Source organism: Mya arenaria, chromosome 17 (genome assembly GCF_026914265.1).
Source record: "Mya arenaria isolate MELC-2E11 chromosome 17, ASM2691426v1".
In the NCBI taxonomy this organism is placed as follows: Eukaryota; Metazoa; Mollusca; class Bivalvia; order Myida; family Myidae; genus Mya; species Mya arenaria.
The window spans coordinates 39,987,229-40,008,756 of NC_069138.1; the positions used below are offsets into that span (position 1 = coordinate 39,987,229).

Consider the following 21,528-nt stretch of genomic DNA (forward strand, 5'->3'; position numbering starts at 1 on the left):
TGTGGTTTAATACCCTGCCCTTGTAGCTTTAATACCCTGCCATTGTGGGTTAAATACCCTGCCATTGTAGCTTAAATACCCTGTCCTTGTGGCTTTAATACCCTGCCCTCGGGACTTTAATACCCTACCCATATGGCTTTAATATCCTACCCTGATGGCTTTAATACCCTATCCTTGCAGTTTTAATACCCTGCCCTTGTGTCTTTAATACCCTGCCCTTGTAGCTTTAATACCCTGCCATTGTGGCTTTAATACCCTACCCTTGTGGGTTTAATACCCTACCCCTGCAGCTTCAATACCAGGCCCCTGCAGCTTCAATACCCTACCCTTGCAGCTTTAATACACCACCATTGCAGCTTTTATACCCTGCCCATGCAGCTTCAATACCAGGCCCCTGCAGCTTCAATACCCTGCCCTTGCAGCTTTCATACATTCATAGCATTTTCTTTTCAACAATATGATTCCATACATTAAATAAACAAATGGACACTATTTTAATAAGACAGCAATATGTGACTGGCAAATGAGATCAAGAGAATACTATATTGCGAACTTTATTTCACGTACTTACACTGTTACTTTAGGTAAACATGAGGATGTATAAACTACATAGTAACATGTTAAATGCAATTAAAACACAAATGTGGAACAAAAAGCAATAACATGCATGTAAAATGTATCTATTCTATTTGACATCGATATGTTTAAAATCAAAATCCTGTCAGTCTTTCATAAGATCAACTTATACATACAAGGGCCTGAAATTGTTTACTGTCAAAGACTTTAGTCCTTCAATGTGAAGTATACAATCCTTTACTGTATCAAAAATATCTTCTAAAAGCTACAGATTTAAATATTACACTGTCAGACTCGAAATGTCAAAATAATATTCTGAATAAATTGCATTATTTTCCATTTCAGTATTGTTACATTTTGGTGCATTTTTGCACTGTTTATTCCATTGACTTAAGTTTAAAGGTATTTTCGACAACATGATTCAAACATTAAAAAACTAGAGTTGTCACAGGAATTATGAATACCCCGAAATGCATTCTGACAAAAGAACGGTAAACTTTTTTTCATTTGGAAATAATCACATGAACATATTACCATATGGTGTTAAACCCATGTTCCAAACCTATGTACCAAAAACTAATTAAAAGGGGCATAACCCTGTCAAATGATTGAGTGGATTGAAATCAAAGCAGAACTTGATCTGAATTATATAGTGTAAAACACATGTTACACAATTATTTAAAACTTTTGTACATAAGTTATCATCATGACATTTTTTTCTCTCTCAAATTTTAAGTTGAAAAATGGAACAGTTCAATAGCAATGTGAAAGTTCAATAGAAATGAGAAAGTTGAATAGCAATGTGAAATTTGAATGGCAATATGAAAGTTGAATAGCAATGTGAAATTTGAATGGCAATATGAAAGTTTGACAGCAATATCAAAGTTAAATAGCAATGTGGAAGTTCAATAGCAATGTGAAAGTTCAATAGAAATGTGAAAAATAGAAATGTGAAAGTCCAATAGCAATGTGGCAGTTAAAAAGATATGTGAAAGTCATGGAGGGTCTTAATAAAGTCTTGATTCCTAAGTATTTACTCAATTCCCACTATTTTAATTTCTTTCAGTTATGTTTAAGAAACTCTTTACATATTATGATTAATTTCTTAATATTTGTTTAGCCAAAATGTGTGTACTAGCTGTGCACTATCTAAATAAAGCAATAAAATATCCAATAAACAGTTGAGTTTAACTTGAAATTTGTCAGTAATTACTTAATTAAATTTCTTGCTCTATAATATTTTTTATCAAAAGTATTGTACAATTTGTTTATATCGACATTAGTTGTAGGAAAATGCAATTCCAGCAGAAAAAAAATAATAAGATTTCATACCATGCTAATGAGTACTATGCTAAAATTAGCTGAGTTAGATATCAAGTAATACCTTGAGGTAAAATGTGCTGAGTAAGTTATTGAGTTATAACTTAAGAAATAATGAGTAAAGTAAGTTATTAAGTAAATATTTTTGGGAAGCTTTGGCAAAATAATGAGAAGCTACAGTAAAATAAGAAATGACTTAACAGAAAAGCAAACAATGACAGACATGGATGTCTGCGTATCGTGCGAAATACCTCATTAGAAATACATACAATGACAGGCATGGAAGTAACAGTATCATAAGACAGCGTGCTCGACTATGACTTGTTTCTAGGGTCATACTGAAGTAACTAACGTAAATGTCTTGCGGCCTTGAACACTAAGGTTCGCTGTAATGTAAATAGCATAAACCAGATATGATATGAGATATGATTCAAAGCCCCAACATGCCGATAATTCACCAAACTTTTTAAGTCAATCAGGGGTAATAATTTGTATTTAGGATCATACTGAGTTGTCTAACTTTGTTGTTGTTTAACTAAGTGTTTGATGGAACTGGATATTTGTGTGAGGTATCAAGTCAATTGAATGAACAGTTTTTGAGGTAGTATAAAAAAAGAATATGCCTTAAAGGGGCTGTACTCCGTATGATGAAAAAGCTAAAAAAAAATAAACTTGGTATCGAAGTGTACAATGCATTGAAACTTACTAACTGAAGTACCACATAGTTTACAATCAATTCATTTTTCGAACTTTTTTGTATTTTTCCATTAAAAAGACTACTAGGTATGTCTACCTAAGATTCGTTCCTTATATGTGATTGGCTAGTCGATGTTATCATGTGATATTACCAAGTTAGGTATATAGCTTAAATATTCCAACCATTTAAGTAAGCCTTCATAGCACAGTGGATGCAACACTGGACTGCAATTTTGGTGACACTAGTTTGAACCCGGCCTCCGACTTCTTTTTTTTTTAAATTTTGGTAATTTTTTTTTTACAATTATGATATCAAAGAGTAAAACATTTTATTAAATAAATGTCCTGAGATTTGTTACAGAAAAACACTTTTTTTGGTGTCAATCTGGTGTACAGTCCCTTTAAAGATACACCATTTTTCTAAGTCAATCAGGGGCCATAATTTATATTTAGGATCAAATAGAGCCATTTCACTTAAATGTCTCATGCCCCTGAACAACAGTGTGAAGTATCAAGTCAATTGAATGAACATTCTTTGAGATAAGACTAAAAATAATAACTTGCTCTACAACCTTGACCGATTAAGTCATTCAAGACACAGACGCCAATGCTACACAGACGCGAGTAGAGAGCCCTTCTTGTTCTTTGAATAGTCGAGGTAACAAACGACTACACAGAAAAGCATACAATCATTGACATGTGATTCACAAAATAAACTATTTCATTACACTATAAATCTATATATTTCATTGACAACAGTCACTGGCAGAACACCACTGTTATGACTATTGAGTATTGCTATGAAACCTGCAAAGTGTTTTTGTCTCATTCATTTAGCTATTTTTGCTTTTTTTAAACTCAACAGTTGAAAAAGTACATGAGCATATTGTTATAGATTGTTAATAATATGTCTGTGATATTTTACACAAAGATGTTATTCTTTGACCTTCTATATTTACCCTTGCTTCAAAGCCCTATCCTTTACATGGTACAAGCATCGTTACAGATCTTAACAATTTTTACAAAATATACAAAAGTAATATATACATGTTCTGTCGAGAAAAGTGACAATTAGTTTCTTGTTATGAGGTAATACATTGTATTCAAATTATACTTGATTTAATTTCGTTTGAAAATAAATCATAATACTTAAGAATGATATGCCTGTTTTTCTCGGTGCATGACCTCAACAAAACACTACATCAAATTATAAACATAAAACTTTAGAACTTTATCTGCAACAGTTTATATTAATAATAACGATACGATATATAGTTTGCAGTTAGAATTTTCAGAAAATGACTAAAACTATTTCCTCATTTACCTATCTACTAGATCAAATTTATGACATTAAATAAATCGTTTCAGTTTCGTTTTTTCCTGTGTTACACAGTGTAATAAACATACCAAAGTATTAAGAGATTTTACCCATTTCTTCTCAATAATTTTCCTCTGCATATTATTTATCCTATTAATCCTAAATTATCCAAAGGAAAATTTGGTAATGTCCATGTAATTACACAACACAAATAATGCACTATTTTATTCATATTACGTGGACCATTTTTGAAAAATAATGTACTAGAAAAATATCAAGTATTGATTTCATGCATTTCAGTGGTTTATTGGAAAAAATCCAGAGAATTATATCCTGATAAAGTCATAATTGAAACACTGAGTACATAAAAATATAATTTCCCTTTCTATCTTTCTTAGCCCCTGAAAAATGAAAAAGTAAATAAACACAGTGCTTGAAAGAAAATCAACAACAAAACTACTGGTATGACATCATTTGGCTAAATTTTGACATGATTTTTCAATTAAATATCAATTTATTGTAATTTTTTAAAAGTTTTAAGCATGTACATACAATAAAATTGTTTGTTTCAATGCAAGATTGCAATATATTTCAGCCCATCAAGACCAAAAGCAAATATGGGTTCATTCACTCATGGCCACTCACAGTGAAATATATAGATATATTAAAGAGAATAATTGTTTGTTTCAGAGTAAGATCAGAATATCTTACATACAAACAATTGTCCTCTATGTCATCAAATTTCAATACAGTCTTGACTGATTCTGACTGCTTTATAAAGACTTAAAACAGTCTATTATAATACAGTAGTCAAATAGAATCACTATAAACAACTACATGACAATTCCCTGATCTGAATAATTCCCACTGCATTAGTTTCCTATATATATACAATATGACAACCAAACAACTACTCGTATGTTTTTCTAAAGCTCACTTATATTTATATATAAATATATATATATATCTATATTTAAAATAGTAAATCATGGTTCTCGTAAAGAAAATTTCCTTTAAAAGACTCAGGAAATACTTTAATACTAGAATGACTATTATCAAACATTACATTGGGAATGTGATTATCAACATGAGCACCCTAAGCTGAGACCAATGGGTTATCAACATGAGCACCCTAAGCTGAGACCAATGGGTTATCAGCGAGAGCACCCCAAGCCGGGAACCAATGGGTTATCAGCGAGAGCACCCCAAGCCGGGGACCAATTGGTTATCAGCCAGAGCAACACAAGCTGAGACAAATGGATAACAAACAAAGCACCCCAAGTGGGAACCAATAGGTTATCAGAGAGAGGACCCCAAGCAGAGGACCAATGGGTTATCAGAGACAGGACCCCAAGCAGGGGACCAATGGGTTATCAATGAGAGCACCCCAGGCAGAGGACCAATGTGTTATCAGAGAGAGGACCCCAAGCAGAGGACCAATGGGTTATCAGAGAGAGGACCCCAGGCAGGGGACAAATGTGTTATCAGAGAGAGACTCAAAGCAGAGGACCGATGGGTTATCAGAGAGAGGACCCCAAGCAGAGGACCAATGGGTTATCAGAGACAGGACCCCAAGCAGGGGACCAATGGGTTATCAATGAGAGCACCCCAGGCAGAGGACCAATGTGTTATCAGAGAGAGGACCCCAAGCAGAGGACCAATGGGTTATCAGAGAGAGGAACCCAAGCAGGGGACAAATGTGTTATCAGAGAGAGACTCAAAGCAAAGGACTGATGGGTTATCAGATAGAGGACCCCAAGCAGAGGACCAATGGGTTATCAGAGACAGGACCCCAAGCAGGGGACCAATGGGTTATCAATGAGAGCACCCCAGGCAGAGGACCAATGTGTTATCAGAGAGAGGACCCCAAGCAGAGGACCAATGGGTTATCAGAGAGAGGAACCCAAGCAGGGGACAAATGTGTTATCAGAGAGAGACTCAAAGCAGAGGACTGATGGGTTATCATAGAGAGGACACCAAGCAGAGGACCAATGGGTTATCAGAGACAGGACCCCAAGCAGGGGACCAACTGGTTATCAGAGAGAGGACCCCAAGCAGAGGACCAATGTCTTATCAGAGAGAGGACCCCAAGCAGAGAACCAATGGGTTATCAAAGAGAGGACCTCAAGCAGGGGACCAATGGGTAATCAGAGAAAACACCCCAAGCAGGGGACCAATATGTTATAAATGAGAGCACCCCAAGCAGAGGACCAATGTGTTATCAGAGAGAGGACGCCAAGCAGGGGACCAATGGGTTATCAATGAGAGCACCCCAAGCAGAGGACCAATGTGTTATCAGAGAGAGGACCCCAAGCCGAGGACCAATGGGTTATCAGAGAGAGGACCCCAAGCAGGGGACCAATGGGTAATCAGAGAGAGCATCCCAAGCCGGGGACCAATTGGTTATCAGCGAGAGCACCACAAGCTGAGACAAATGGATAACAAAAAGAGCACCCCAAGTTGGGACCAATGGGTTATCAGTGAGAGCACCCTAAGCGGGGACCAAGTGATAATCAGTGAGATCACAACAAGCTGAGACAAATAGATAACAAAAAGAGCACCCCAAGTTGGGCCCATAGGGTTATCAGTGAGAGCACCCTAAGCGGGGCCCAATGGGTAATTTATGGGAGCACCCAAAGCAGGAACCAATGGATTATCAGCGAGAGCACCCCAAGCGGGGGCTTAATTGGTTATAAATGATAGCACACAGGGGAGGCCAATGTTTGTCTAATGTTTATGTTCAGTTGGTCGAAAGGCACAACTCAGCAATTATTAAAGGCAGAGTTATGGGCCTTGCGATGATATGCGTATTGTCAGTTGCAACAGTGAACATAGTTTGATGTAAACTATGGCCAAATGTTAGCATAATACCTCTGACATCAAAGCTATGACAATGCTTGACATTTTTTCATGAAAATCAGACAAGCTAAAAATGAAAGAGTCTTGTGTATGAAGACTTTATATACAAATACTTATATTCTAGTTTGAAAATAAACTAGATCAGGGCTGAAATTCATAAAACATCTTAAGTCATTCCTTAATTAAATCGTTTTTTACAATTAAGCATCTCATTCATTTTATGACATTATAACTAATTTATATCTGAAGTATATTATTTTCATTAATTTGATTGCATATACAAACTACTATGTTAGAACTACTTGTACTTTTCTTTTAATTTGACTATGAAAATTTGAGGAAATTGACTTATGATAAGAAATGACTAAAGGTGTTCTATGAACACCAACCAAGACTTCACGCACACACACACACATGCAAGCACGCACGCACGCACGCACGCACGCACGCACGCACGCACGCACGCACGCACGCACGCACGCACACACACATTGCATTGAACATTGTATCATATATCTAAATATTTATGAAAATGTCTCGTTTGATTAACATAACTAAAGCTGTTTAACAATTGTTAATAACAAAAATGATATAACTAGGCTTAATTCGAACATTCAGCAGTTTCATAATAATGCTTGCATTTCAACTGTCTAGCAGAGTATTGAATATCAGCATTACAATATGGAAAAATATCAGGTCAAAACAATCAACAAGTACTTGTACTTGGTCAATGTCAAACTTGGACTTATCTTCTTCACCAGGCATTTTGTACATCACAGTCATTATCACTTGTCTCCAGATGGGAAGATCATGTCACTTTAACACTGTAAAGAACCGTTAATCTTTCCATCAGCCTGGCATGTCTGGACGAACTTTTTCATAATGAAACTGTAACCCTTTAGGAACATAGAGTCGCCCATCAGACAGCAAAAAGCTTTGCTGATTCTGCAAGTCTGCAGCAGTTTCAGGGTCTAAAGTATCCACTGCAGCGAACGTCAATCTTTTTTGAAATCGAAAATGATCTAATGCAAACTCATAAAACTCGTGTTCCATTTTCCATATTGCTGATTCCTCAATTTTTGCTATGGAAGACTTGCTAGGGTTATCTTTTTTGTTTGTTTTCCGTAAATGTGACCTCTCCCCTAAAAAAGAGAAAACAAGTTGTCATCAAATTGCAGCAAATCAATATGCATTTTCTTAATTTGAAATCTTAAAATGCACCATTTATTTGTTAGTCCCTCGATGAAAGTTAAATATCTCTACAGCAACATGTTTTAAGCTAACAGACAAGGCAATTAATCAGTTGATATTTTGGCAATTTGATGTAAACATCTGAAATAGTCTTCATTGTGTAAGGTATACATACACTCATGCCAACTTTCCTTTTTATTACAAGTACTGAGTTCTCAATGTTTCTTAGAATAAACCATTTTAAGGCAAATGCCAGACAAGGGAGCAAATGCAACAATGTTTTATCATGTTTATCATCTTTGGTATGACATGAGAATTGCACCTGGGAAATTGCAGTACACATGAAAAAATTATTACCATTGATATAGAGATCCATTGCTCCCTTGAAAAAGCGAGGCAGCATCACTTCCAACATTGCGATAAAGTCCCCTAGCTCTTCAGTGACCCCAACCAGGAGATAGTTATTAATCAGGTTATACTTTGCTTGTTCCAGGGCCCATCTACTGCCAGGCTGCCTAAAATGGATATGTAAAACTTATATACATAATTAGTATCACTTCCACCATCATTCCCAACTAGGTGGTGGTCATTCATGAGACTATACTTGGCTTGCTTGAGGGCCCATCTACTGCCAGGCTGCTGAAAAAAAGATATTTAAAACATTTTTTGTACACTCCCTAAATCTCTTCCAACACGGGCAGAAGGAAATCTAGCTCCATTCTTGATACAGGGCCCCATCTGCTCCCACATTGATTGAAACAGATATGAAAACTGTCTTTGCTATATAAATTTCATTATTTAAGTAAAAACTTGATAACTTATTTCATTCCCCTGTCATATGCATCGGTGTTAAAAAGTTTGCTGTTCAGAACCCTCAGAACCCTCTACCTGTAGAGTGGTTGGTTTACAGAGGCATTTAATATTCATGATCGTTGTCCCCAAACTAAGACCTTGATAATATAAATATGAATTACTGATGTTTGCCAATGATTAACTAATTGTATCGTGAATTTCATACCTCACAAATTTGGCTGAAAAAAACACAAAAATAACAAAAATAGGACCTTACGATTTTTTGTGTCTGAGCCAAACAAAGGAGAGTTACTCTTCAACAACATTCTTATGTTATGTTCCGGGCCAGAAATCAATATTGATCTTATTTTTATCTTCAGACATGCCTTAGTGATTCTTTTCTGTTCATTGGTCAGCTAAATATATATACAGGCCAATCAAAAACGTTAGTTTTTAACCTCATATTTAATTTAAATCTAAGGTGTTTATTGAAAATGGCACCTGGTTGGATGCCTTGGTGAGAAGCAAATGTGCTTACTACTGTGCTAGATGCTGATGATAGAAGTGAGTGTGCTAACAAAGGTGTAAACCAGGTAACAGGGATGCCTTCTTGAGATGTGCAGGTAACAGGGATGCCTTCTTGAGAAGCGAATGTGCTTACTACTGTGCTAGATGCTGTTGTGAGATGTGAGTGTGCTAACCACTGTGTAAACCAGGTAACAGGGATGCCTTCTTGAGAAGTGAATGCGCTTACCAATGCATAAACCAGGTAACCAGGATGCTTTCTTGAAAAGCGAATGTGCTTACTACTTTGCTAGATGCTGTTGTGAGAAGTGAGTGTGCTAACCACTGTGTAAACCAGGTAACCAGGATGCCTTGGTGAGAAGCGAATGTGCTTACCAATGTGTAAACCAGGTAACCGGGATGCCTTCTTGAGAAGCGAATGTGCTTACCAATGTGTAAACCAGGTAACCGGGATGCCTTCTTGAGAAGCGAATGTGCTTACCAATGTGTAAACCAGGTAACCGGGATGCCTTCTTGAGAAGGGAATGTGCTTACCAATGTGTAAACCAGGTAACTGGGATGCCTTCTTGAGAAGCGAATGTGCTTACTTATGTGCTAGATGCTGTTGTGAGAATTGAGTGTGCTAACCACGGTACAAACCAGGTAACTGGGATGCCTTGGTGAGAAGCGAGTGCACTAACAGGACAATCTGGGACATCTTTTTTGAGAATAGAACGTGCTTAACACAGCAATCTGGACAACCTGGGATGTCTATGTGAAAAGTGAGTGTGTTAACAAGTGCGCTAAGTGGACAAGCTAGCTCTTGGCCTCTCTGAATGGACACCAGTACAAGTTTCTACACAGTTAATGGACTCAAGCAAGATTTATATCTGCTTTTAGCTGTCTGTACCATCTAGCTACAATAAACTTCAAGTAGGGGCGTCCTTCACATTTATCCTTGCCATCCTTGCATGCAATAAAGGCAAGATAAATATGGACATTGAAATTCAAAGAAAAGGAAAAACTGTTATATCTATTTCTGTCATATCTATTTATATTTAAATAGTCTGTTAGTTCAGAAAAAGAAAACTCTCTTCTGTCAGTGGAAAAAACAAACTATTATTTCAATAAATATTCTTAGGAAGATCATATAATAAGCATGAAATACACTCGAGAAAAGATCGAAATGGAATGCATGAAATACAAAACATATTTCAAGAAGTTTTCTTTTTTGATTTTTCCTATTAAATGAACTATCTACAGCTTGTGCAAAATTACACTTTCTGAGATATGTGGTCACGAACGTCTAACACCTACTCTGTTATCAACGAAGTAAATTTATTAGCTACTCAATATTGCTTCTGCATTTGGAAACATGACGTCAAAATTAGACTTAAGCTCAGATTACAAGGGAGAAAAAAATGTACTGACTGTTATTTAGATCTTTTAGACAAGGGAATGAGATTTTTAAAGCCTTAACACAATTATGGCCATTCAATTTCTGTAATTGATAGAACGATTATCTGAGTAAAATGAAGGATTGACGAGGCAATATTAAGGAAAGGAATTCATGAGTTACAAACTAGAAGCAAAATATCAGAAAGGAATGAAAGAGTTTGGCAAGTGGAGAACACTACATTTCTAGGTGCAAATGGATTTTGGGCTATTTTTTACTCAGTTTTCTAAATGAGTAGAATTGAATGGTGGCTAGATGCATGTTTTCTTTGATGTCACACAATTTTTCCATAACACTGTGGCAATGATGGTGATTGAAAATTGGCCTGCAACCAGCACTTGAAATACTCCTGATTGGCCTGAGCCCTGCACTTGAAATCCCCCTGGTTGGCCTGAGCCCTGCACTTGAAATACTCCTGATTGGCCTGAACCCTGCACTTGAAATACTCCTGATTGGCCTGAACCCTGCACTTGAAATAATCCTGATTGGCCTGAGCCCTGCACTTGAAATACCCCTGGTTGGCCTGAGCCCTGCACTTGAAATCCCCCTGGTTGGCCTGAGCCCTGCACTTGAAATACCCCTGGTTGGCCTGATTGGCCTGAGCCCTGCACTTGAAATATCCCTGGTTGGCCTGAGCCCTGCACTTGAAATACTCCTGATTGGCCTAAGCCCAGCACTTGAAATCCCCCTGGTTGGCATGAGCCCTGCACTTGAAATACTCCTGATTGGCCTAAGCCCAGCACTTGAAATCCCCCTGGTTGGCCTGAGCCCTGCACTTGAAATACCCCTGGTTGGCCTGAGCCCTGCACTTGAAATACTCCTGATTGGCCTAAGCCCAGCACTTGAAATCCCCCTGGTTGGCCTGAGCCCTGCACTTGAAATACCCCTGGTTGGCCTGAGCCCTGCACTTGAAATACCCCTGGTTGGCCTGAGCCCAGCACTTGAAATATCCCTGGTTGGCCTGAGCCCTGCACTTGAAATATTCCTGGTTGGCCTAAGCCCAGCACTTGAAATCCCCCTGGTTGGCCTGAGCCCTGCACTTGAAATACCCCTGGTTGGCCTGAGCCCTGCACTTGAAATACCCCTGGTTGGCCTGAGCCCTGCACTTGAAATATCCCTGGTTGGCCTGAGCCCTGCACTTGAAATACCCCTGGTTGGCCTGAGCCCTGCACTTGAAATGCCCCTGGTTGGCCTGAGCCCTGCACTTGAAATACCCCTGGTTGGCCTAAGCCCAGCACTTGAAATGCCCCTGGTTGGCCTGAGCCCAGCACTTAAAATCCCCCTGGTGGCATGAGCCCTGCACTTGAAATGACCCTGGTTGGCCTGAGCCCAGGACTTGAAATCTCCCTGGTTGGCCTGAGCCCAGGACTTGAAATCTCCCTGGTTGGCCTGAGCCCAGCACTTGAAATGACCCTGGTTGGCCTGAGCCCAGCACTTGAAATGACCCTGGTTGGCTTGAGCCCAGCACTTTAAATCCCCCTGGTGGCATGAGCCTTGCACTTGAAATGCCCCTGGTTGGCCTGAGCCCAGGACTTAAATGCCCCTGTTAAGCTTGAGCCCTGCACTTGAAATGCCCCTTTTTAGCTTTAGCCCTGCACTTTAAATGACCCTGGTTGGCCTGAGCCCTGCACTTGAAATCGAGTCCTATCATACAGTAGTAAATACACACAAGTTGTCTGCAATCAAGTTTATATCATACAGACAAATCAAGGTTATATCATACAAGTAGACATCTTGGTAAAATCATGTACATACCTGCACCTGTATGAGTGTCCACAGAAGAACGGAATCTGTAGCCAGAGGTTGACAGGATCACAGTCCTTATGGCCCTGCTCCACACAATCATCAAATGTCTGAAATATACAGCATTTTCCTATACATGTTTGTTGTCTTAAATATCTGTGGTTAAGCTGGGAGCCAAAGGTTGATAGGATCACAGTATTTGTCCACAATATCATCAAATGTCTGAAATATACAGCATTGTTCTAAACAGGTGAGGTGTCTTATATATCGGTGGTTAAGCTAGGAGCCAAAGGTTGACAGGATCAAAGTATCTATGGCCCTGCTCCACACAATCATCAAATGTCTGAAATATACAGCATTGTTCTATACATATTTGTTGTCTTTAATATCTTTAATATCTGTGGTTAAGGTGGGAGCCAACGGTCGACAGGATCACAGTATTTGTTGCCCTGCTCCACACATTAAATGTCTGAAATATGCAGCAGTGTTCTATACAGGTGAGGTGTCTTCTATATCGGTGGTTAAGCTAGGAGCCAGAGGTTTATAGGTTAAAAGTACTTGTGGCCCTGCTCCCGACACTATCAAATGTCTGAAATATACAGCAATGCTCTATATACATGTGAGGTGTCTTATATATTGGTGGTTAAGCTGGGAGCCAGAGGTTTACAGGTTCAAAGTACTTGTGGCCCTGCTCCTGACACTATCAAATGTCTGAAATATACAGCAATGCTCTATATACATGTGAGGTGTCTTATATATTGGTGGTTAACCTGGGAGCCAGAGGTTTACAGGTTCAAAGTACTTGTGGCCCTGCTCCCGACACTATCAAATGTCTGAAATATACAGCAATGCTCTATATACATGTGAGGTGTCTTATATATTGGTGGTTAACCTGGGAGCCAGAGGTTTACAGGTTCAAAGTACTTGTGGCCCTGCTCCCGACATTATCAAATGTCTGAAATATACAGCAATGCTCTATATACATGTGAGGTGCCTTATATATTGGTGTGTAAGCTGGAAGCTGGAGGTTGACAGGGTCACAGTATTTGTGGCCCTGCTCCACACAATCCTCAAATGTTTAAAATATACATCAACATTCTATACCAGGGCTTTTTCTAGGCTTTTTTGGAACACATAATTGGACCTATATGTGGGAATATTTAAAGAAAAAATCCTTGATTTGAGAATGACAAATCCAGAGGGTAACCTGGGAAATATGAAAATTCTGCAGGATTTTTAAGTAATTTACACTTGGAAATGGGTCAGAATATCTGACCTGTGGAACTGCAAGAAAAAGGCTTGCGTACATGTGTGTGGTGTCATTTACCTCTGGTGAAGACGGAAACTTGAGGTTGACTGTATCACCGTCCTGCTTATAAAATGTCTCAAACTTAGTTCACATTTTGTTGTTGAAAATAAGTGATATATAACAGTTTGCAAATTAATAGGAGATGTCACTATTAGTGACGAATGCCCCCGAAGAGCCAGATAGGACAGATCAATGGAATATGTCTACATTCAGAGAGTATGATGAACCTATAGTTGTTGAGTTCAAGTGTGGAGAAGCGATTAACTAAGAGGTAGGGACCTGCACTTTGCAACTGACATGTTGCCTTTATGTGCCAAACATCTGTGGCATGTTATTTCAAAATTTGTCTGCCATGAAAACATGACAGCCCCGACTTGACCACCTATTCTGTTTATGCATATATGCAGATTTCCATTATGATTAACGCGACTTTGACTTCAAGACACACTAATCTTTTTTGCCGAACATCTGAAGCATGTTTTTCATAATCCCCACTTGCGTGACTAAGTTACAGCACAGACAATACCACTTATACTCTATGTGAATACATTAGGGATGGCAACGAGTAGTAAAATTAATACTCGAGTACTCGGACAATCGTTCGATCGAAAAATTGATTTATGTTCGCAAAGACAAGATTGTGTATACATGTATCGTTAATGATGTATATTGTGCATTTCATTACGTATTTAAACAATTAATGATATAAAAAGAAAACAAATGTTGTTTCAGGCTTTTAGTTTGTCTTATTCGTTTCATTGTATACAAGTTTGGACTGCAGAAATGAACAACAATCGGAATTACAATGAACGAAAATTAACAGCATACATAAAAGAAGTGAACGAAATTCAATACGAAGTTCAGTTGTTCACTCTACAAATTATTTTTTTTAAATTGATAGTGTTTCGTACTGTGTAACTCTTGTTTACCTCATCAATATTCATATTTCTTGATTTAAAATATCAACCAATCAATTGTGATTATCATTGCAAAAATAGTTAAAATACGCCATTTAAGAAATCAATTCTCGATACTCTTTCGCTCCATAGCTTCCACTGTTTGGTGAAAGGTCTCTAATTGGTATACAATAGGATTATGTAGGTGAAAGTACCGCTATCAAAACTTCGCTAATTGACATCAGTGCTAATTTAAAATAGGGGTCCTTTGTTGACAGTTTGCAACTATCACAACAACTGTCAACTAATTGATTGAGGTCAATTGTGAACACAGCGGGGATTAGAGGGACTGTAAACTGTCCTATTGGCAACTAACCAGATCTGATATTTTGTCTGTAAATCATGTATTTGGTGATTTTTATAGATTTAAAAAAAAAAATTCCGAGTACTCGAGTAGTGATTTGGTACTCGAGTACTCGAACGTTCGATCGAGAACTCGAGTATTCGTTGCCATCCCTAGAATACATGCAGCATTCCATAATGATAAACCTCTAAGTCTGATCTTGACCTTTGAGCTAGGTATATTGGTCTTGCACACGACACACATTGTGCTCAATATCTGTGCCTCCTACTCTCCTCCCTCCTATTCTCTTATCTGCATAACTATATGCAGTATTCCATAACAATTAACCTCTTAGTGTGACCTTGACCTTTGGGGAAGGGACGTGGGTTGCCTTTGTGTTCCATAAGTCCGTGCCATGTTGTTTCAAAATCGCATAATGCATGACAAAGCCTGGACATGGACAAAAAACAGGCAAAAGAATGGACACATGGACAGAGGAATTTTAATAACAACCTTTCAAAATATATTAATTTCCCATGTTTGCCAATGATAAATCTTGAGTGTTGCAAAGTTTAAACCAAGCAAATTTGGCCTGCACTAAAAATTCATAAAAAAAGAACCCCATGAACTTAAGACAGTCTACAATACTTGCGTAAGAGTATTGAGATGGTATTTGCTACAAATCAGTGAAATGTACACTGCATTTTCAACGATTAAACATGTTTCCTTAGAAATACAGTTCTTGGCATAACTGTTCTCAGCAGTACCATTGAGTCAATATTTTACACTGCCTTATCAACCCTTAATACTCTCACAAGTATCATTAAAAACCTTTTTGCAATGTAAAATAACTCATATAATTCACCACTGCTCTACAATTACAAATCACTCAAACCCATTATCAAATTATAGATGAAGTATAATGTAATTATCAATAACAGCAGGAAGTCAAGGAATTTACTCTGCTTGAAATACACTTACCGGTAATCCCAAAAGAAACTGCACACTTTTGTTTTTGCTGATTTTGGTGTGTTTTCTTTCATGAGAAACCGTCATTATGCCCCCCCTTTTTCCGTCAAAACAAGAATTGTAACTCAACCATAATGAAAGAGTTATGGGTCTTGCTTTTTATGTATTTATAAAGCCTGGCACCATGTGTTCCAAGTTTAATTTTATAAATGTTTCAACGTTTTTTGAGTGATGGCCATGGTTAAATTTCTTGCACTATGTCGCCATCGACAACGACGACACCCGGCTTTCACAATATCGTCAAATTGCAGACAAACTAAATGTAAACAAGAGGCCCATGAGGGCCTCTGCTTTACTGGCATGGCCTGTTTGGTTACTTTCTATTACCGGCTTGTTAGAATGGGTAAGTGATGTCTGAGCGGATCGGGCTGATTTTCAAAAGAAACAGTGGTTAAGTTAATATCTTACTACTGTCTAAGTTAAGTAAACAACCGCTTTTGACAGTTTCAAGGGCCATAATCCAGTAGTGCTGTGATGATGCATGTTTCATAAGCTCAATTATACAGGGCTCTAACTAGGCTGAACATTTTTGGAGTTCTAAGTGACTTCTCCCTCCAGTCAGGGAGAAGTGGGGATACTTTTAGGAGAAGTGATACTTATCGTAACATTTATATTGAGATTTGATAGTTCCTGTAATGTACAGAGTATATATATGTCTATGAGGGCTTTCAACAGGGTTTGAAACGCAAGAGCCAAGTTCTAGTTTTCAACAGTTAAAATAAGATTTTCAAGAGTCAAGATCCGGTTTTATTATTTCGTGGTCTTTCTTCGAAATTTAAGATCATAAGATACCAGGTATATACCCATACAACTTTAAATAATTTCTAAAACTTAAATAAAAATTAGAATTTTCAGGATTTTAATTAGATCTACCGTATAAGAACCAATTTTCATGCTGGAAAAATCATCAACAAGGGGTACATCATGACCAAGTTTGAACATAATCCATCCAATCATTACATTCGGGACAATTTTTTTCTAAGATTTGACCTAGTGACCTAATTTTCGATCATATGTGACCCAGTTTTAAATAGTCCAATATTTCATCAACGAAAACATTCTGATTAAGTTTTATGAATATTTGACCATATATTATGCCTCTAGTTTGTTCCAAAGATTTTTCTATGATCTGACCTAGTGACCTAGTTTTAGACCCCATGTGACCCACTTTTTTAAGTGGTCCCTATTACATGAAGGGGTACATCATGACCAATTTTAAACATTACTTGACCAATCATTACCATGATATGGTTCCGGACAAGATTTTTCTAAGATTTGACCTAGTGACCTTAATTTCGATCAAATGAGACCCAGTGTTATTTACGACCAAGAGTTCATCAAGGAAATATTCTGATTAAGTTTTATGAATATTTGACCATGTATAATGCATCTAGTGTGTTCCAAAGATTTTCTAAGATTTGACCTAGTGACCTAGTTTTTGACCCCATGTAACCTACTTTTACAAGTGGACGAGATTTGATCAAGGGGAACATTCTGACCAAGTTTGAACATTTTCTGATCAATGCCTACCAAGATATGGTACCGGACGTACATACGTATGTACGGACGGACTGACGGACGGACGGTTAACGCCAAAACAATATCCCCCTCCTGAAACCTTTGATTCGGTGTGGGATAATAAAACTTTAATGGAATACGTTGTTATCATTTTTCCTTCTCTTAAACATGGTGGTTTAACAACTCATCCAGTCTAAACTAGAGCTTAGTTTTATACTATTCCATCTAGTAGTTCTAAAGTTACTGTCCGGACAAAAGTTTGACAAAAAAAAACACAGAAAAAGGCAATAACTCTAAGGCTAAAATAGTGTAGTGATTCATGTACACTGAACTCCTTCTCATTGTGCTGTACCATTGTATAAAGTTTTATTACATTCCATCCGGTAGTTTTCAAGTTATGCTCCGGACAAGAAAAAAGTAACAAAGGGCAATAACTCTGTAATTGGCTGAAATAGAATTGCTGTTCCTGTACACTGCACTCCCTCTCATTATGATCTATCACTGTATGAAGTTTTATTAAATTCCATCCAATACTTTTCAAGTTATGCTCCGGACAAGAAAAAGTAACAAAGGGCAGTAACTCTGTAATTAGCTGAAATAGAATTGCGGTTCCTGTACACTGCACTCCCTTTCATTATGATCTATCACTGTATGAAGTTTTATTAAATTCCATCCAATAGTATTCAAGTTATGCTCTAGACAAGAAAAAAGTATCAAAGGGCAGTAACTCTGTAATTAGCTGAAATAGAATTGCGGTTCCTGTACACTGCACTCCCTCTCATTATGATCTATCATTGTATAAAGTTTTATTAAATTCCATCCAATAGTTTTCAAGTTATGCTCCGGACAAGAAAAAGTAACAAGGGGCACTAACTCTGTATTGGCTGAAATAGAATTGCGGTTCCTGTACACTGCACTCCCTTTCAGTATGATCTAGCACTGTACGAAGTTCTATAAAATTCCATCCAATAGTTTTCAAGTAATGCCCCGGACAAGAAAAAAGTAACAAAGTGCACTAACTCTGTAATTAGCTGAAATAGAATTGTGGTTCCTGTACACTGCATTCCCTCTCATTATGATCTATCACTGTATGAAGTTTTATTAAATTCCATCCAATAGTTTTCAAGTTATGCTCCGGACAAGAAAAAGTAACAAGGGGCACTAACTCTGTATTGGCTGAAATAGAATTGCGGTTCCTGTACACTGCACTCCCTTTCAGTATGATCTAGCACTGTACGAAGTTCTATAAAATTCCATCCAATAGTTTTCAAGTAATGCCCCGGACAAGAAAAAAGTAACAAAGTGCACTAACTCTGTAATTAGCTGAAATAGAATTGTGGTTCCTGTACACTGCATTCCCTCTCATTATGATCTATCACTGTATGAAGTTTTATTAAATTCCATCCAATAGTTTTCAAGTTATGCTCCGGACAAGAAAAAAGTATCAAAGGGCACTAACTCTGTAATTAGCTGAAATAGAATTGCGGTTCCTGTGCACTGCACTCCCTCTCAGTATGATCTAGCACTGTATGAAGTTTTATTTAATTCCATCCAATAGTTTTCAAGTTATGCTCCGGACAAGAAAAAGTAACAAAGGGCACTAACTCTGTAATTTGCTGAAATAGAATTGTGGTTCTTGTACACTGCACTCCCTCTCATTATGATCTATCACTGTATGAAGTTTTATTTAATTCCATCCAATAGTTTTCAAGTTATGCTCCGGACAAGAAAAAGTAACAAAGGGCACTAACTCTGTAATTTGCTGAAATAGAATTGTGGTTCCTATACACTGCACTCCCTCTCATTATGATCTATCACTGTATGAAGTTTTATTAAATTCCATCCAATAGTTTTCAAGTTATGCTCAGGACAAGAAAAAAGTAACAAAGGGCAGTAACTCTGTAATAAGCTGAAATAGAGTTATGGTTCTTGTGCACTGCACTTCCTCTCATTGTGCTTTACCATTGTATGAAGTTTTAATAAATTCCATCTAGTAGTTTGCAAGTTAATGTCTGGAAAAAAAATTGACAGCAAAAAAAAAACAAATAAAGGGCAATAACTCTGTAATAAGCTAAAGTAGAGTTATGGTTCTTGAACACTGCACTTCCTTTCATTGCGCTTTACTATTGTATGAAGTTTCAATGAATTCCATCCAGTACTTTTCAAGTTATACTCCGGACACAAAAAAAAAGTAACAAAGGGCAATAACTCAGTAATAAGCAAGAATAGAGTTATGGTTATTGTACACTGCACTTCCTCTCATTATGCCCTATCATTGTATTAAGTTTAATCCAATTCCATCCAGTAGTTTTTAAGTTATGCTCCGGACAAGGTAAATTGCAACGGACTGACTGACAAACCGACCACAGGGTGAATCCAATATACCCCCTTCAAACTTCGTTTGTCGGGGGGTATAACTAGTAAAAGTATGTTCTGACCCTGATGATATTATTCATTCAATGGCTGTTTATTTAATCGGTATTCTGCATGTACTATTCGTTCTTTAAACCAATGCATCCTTGTCAAAATCCAATATGCACCAGCGATTGTGCAGCAACTTTTGTCTCGCTTTTCCTTTCTGTTTCATTATCAAGTTATAATATTTCCGGAAATAAACAAAAACATTTAATGTTCCCACTACCAATTTTCCTATATTGTTCTTTTTGATAAATGGCAAAGTAATCAAACTGTTATGTAAAATAATCATATTGTACAGTGGCAATGATTTATGTCTAACAGTTCTCCTTTTTTACTTTTATTTAAATTGACATTAAGTAAGTTTTTACCAGTTCTCACACTTTTAAGACCATGTGTGCTATGAATATTGTTTACTTTTCTGTTATGCATTAAAATCTTAAAGAATAAATCCTTATTTTTAGCCGAAAATTAAAATGCAATTTAACAAACTTAAAAACAATTCAATTTCAACTGATATTTTAGCAGTGTTGTTTTTCAAAGCCATAGTTAGCGAAAACTGACGAAGGTATTCATTACATAAATTAGTGGATGCAGCCTTCAGAGTTATTTACGTCATTGAGTTTGACTGCTGCTAATTGACATGGTTACCAGTCAGATACAGATAAATAATCCCTTGTCATAAATTTAAAAAAAAATCAGCCATCAGTGTTCGACACTAACGGGGTCCCGGGATCCCAAGGACACCAATTTTTCGGGAGGGACACCTGAACTTCAAAGTCCGGTATTCCGTTGGGACACTTAAATTTTGAACGATAAAAGCTTAACATCAATAAATAAATAGCGTTTCTTTTATTTATTACATAAATTTAGGTCCCCCTAAATTTCTTAAAAGTGCATGCAAAAATGATATTATTATTAATACGTTGCACACACAAAAGTGATAGTGTGGCTGACTTTTTGACTATAGTTACGTCATGAATCTATAAATAAACAGGTCATTTCACAGTGTGCATGCGGGTTAACACTTCCGTTTTGTTGTTTACAATCAACAAGGTCAGAGGTGACAGACTGTTATTATCGGTACAATAATTATGTTGAATTACTTTGCTTATGTGTCAGAACCGCCCAAAAAAGATGCCAACACTGCTAACCTTGATGACTTAATGATGCGACCTTCGAGTTGTTACACTAACATTTACGGCACAAATACCGAAATCCTACTATTCAACATTTTTTGTTTTATGCTTTGATCGAAACAACATAAAAATAAAATTCCCAAAGTTTTATTAATGCAATCAATGTATAAAATTTTACGACATTTTGGCGCCAAAATTAACATACACAATTTTTCGGTCGTCTGCTCTTCCAGTATGCACTACACCTGTTGGGCAGTCTGATTGATTGATCAGCAGCTCTACTTAATATAATCTTGAGTTTTCACAAGCCAGATGTAATAGTCCAACTGTTTCTTAATCAAAAGCACTGACATATGACAAGACCTTGAACCATGACTTATTTAATGCGTATTTTACAAAAATCTAAAAATAGTACCAACCATCA

General features: G+C 37.2%; 1 protein-coding gene across 1 annotated transcript in view; it reads right to left on the reverse strand.

Annotated features, from left to right (window-relative positions):
* Positions 1-541: 541 nt before the first annotated feature.
* Positions 542-21,528, reverse strand: part of LOC128224312 (heparan sulfate 2-O-sulfotransferase 1-like) — a 41,633-nt gene continuing 20,646 nt past the window's right edge. Inside the window, exons 6-8 of the mRNA XM_052934122.1 lie at positions 12,468-12,565; positions 8,318-8,475; positions 542-7,911 (exon numbers count right to left, since the gene is read on the reverse strand). Coding sequence (XP_052790082.1) covers positions 7,619-7,911; positions 8,318-8,475; positions 12,468-12,565 — 549 coding nt within the window. The 3' untranslated portion in view covers positions 542-7,618. The remainder of the gene's footprint in view (positions 7,912-8,317; positions 8,476-12,467; positions 12,566-21,528) is intronic.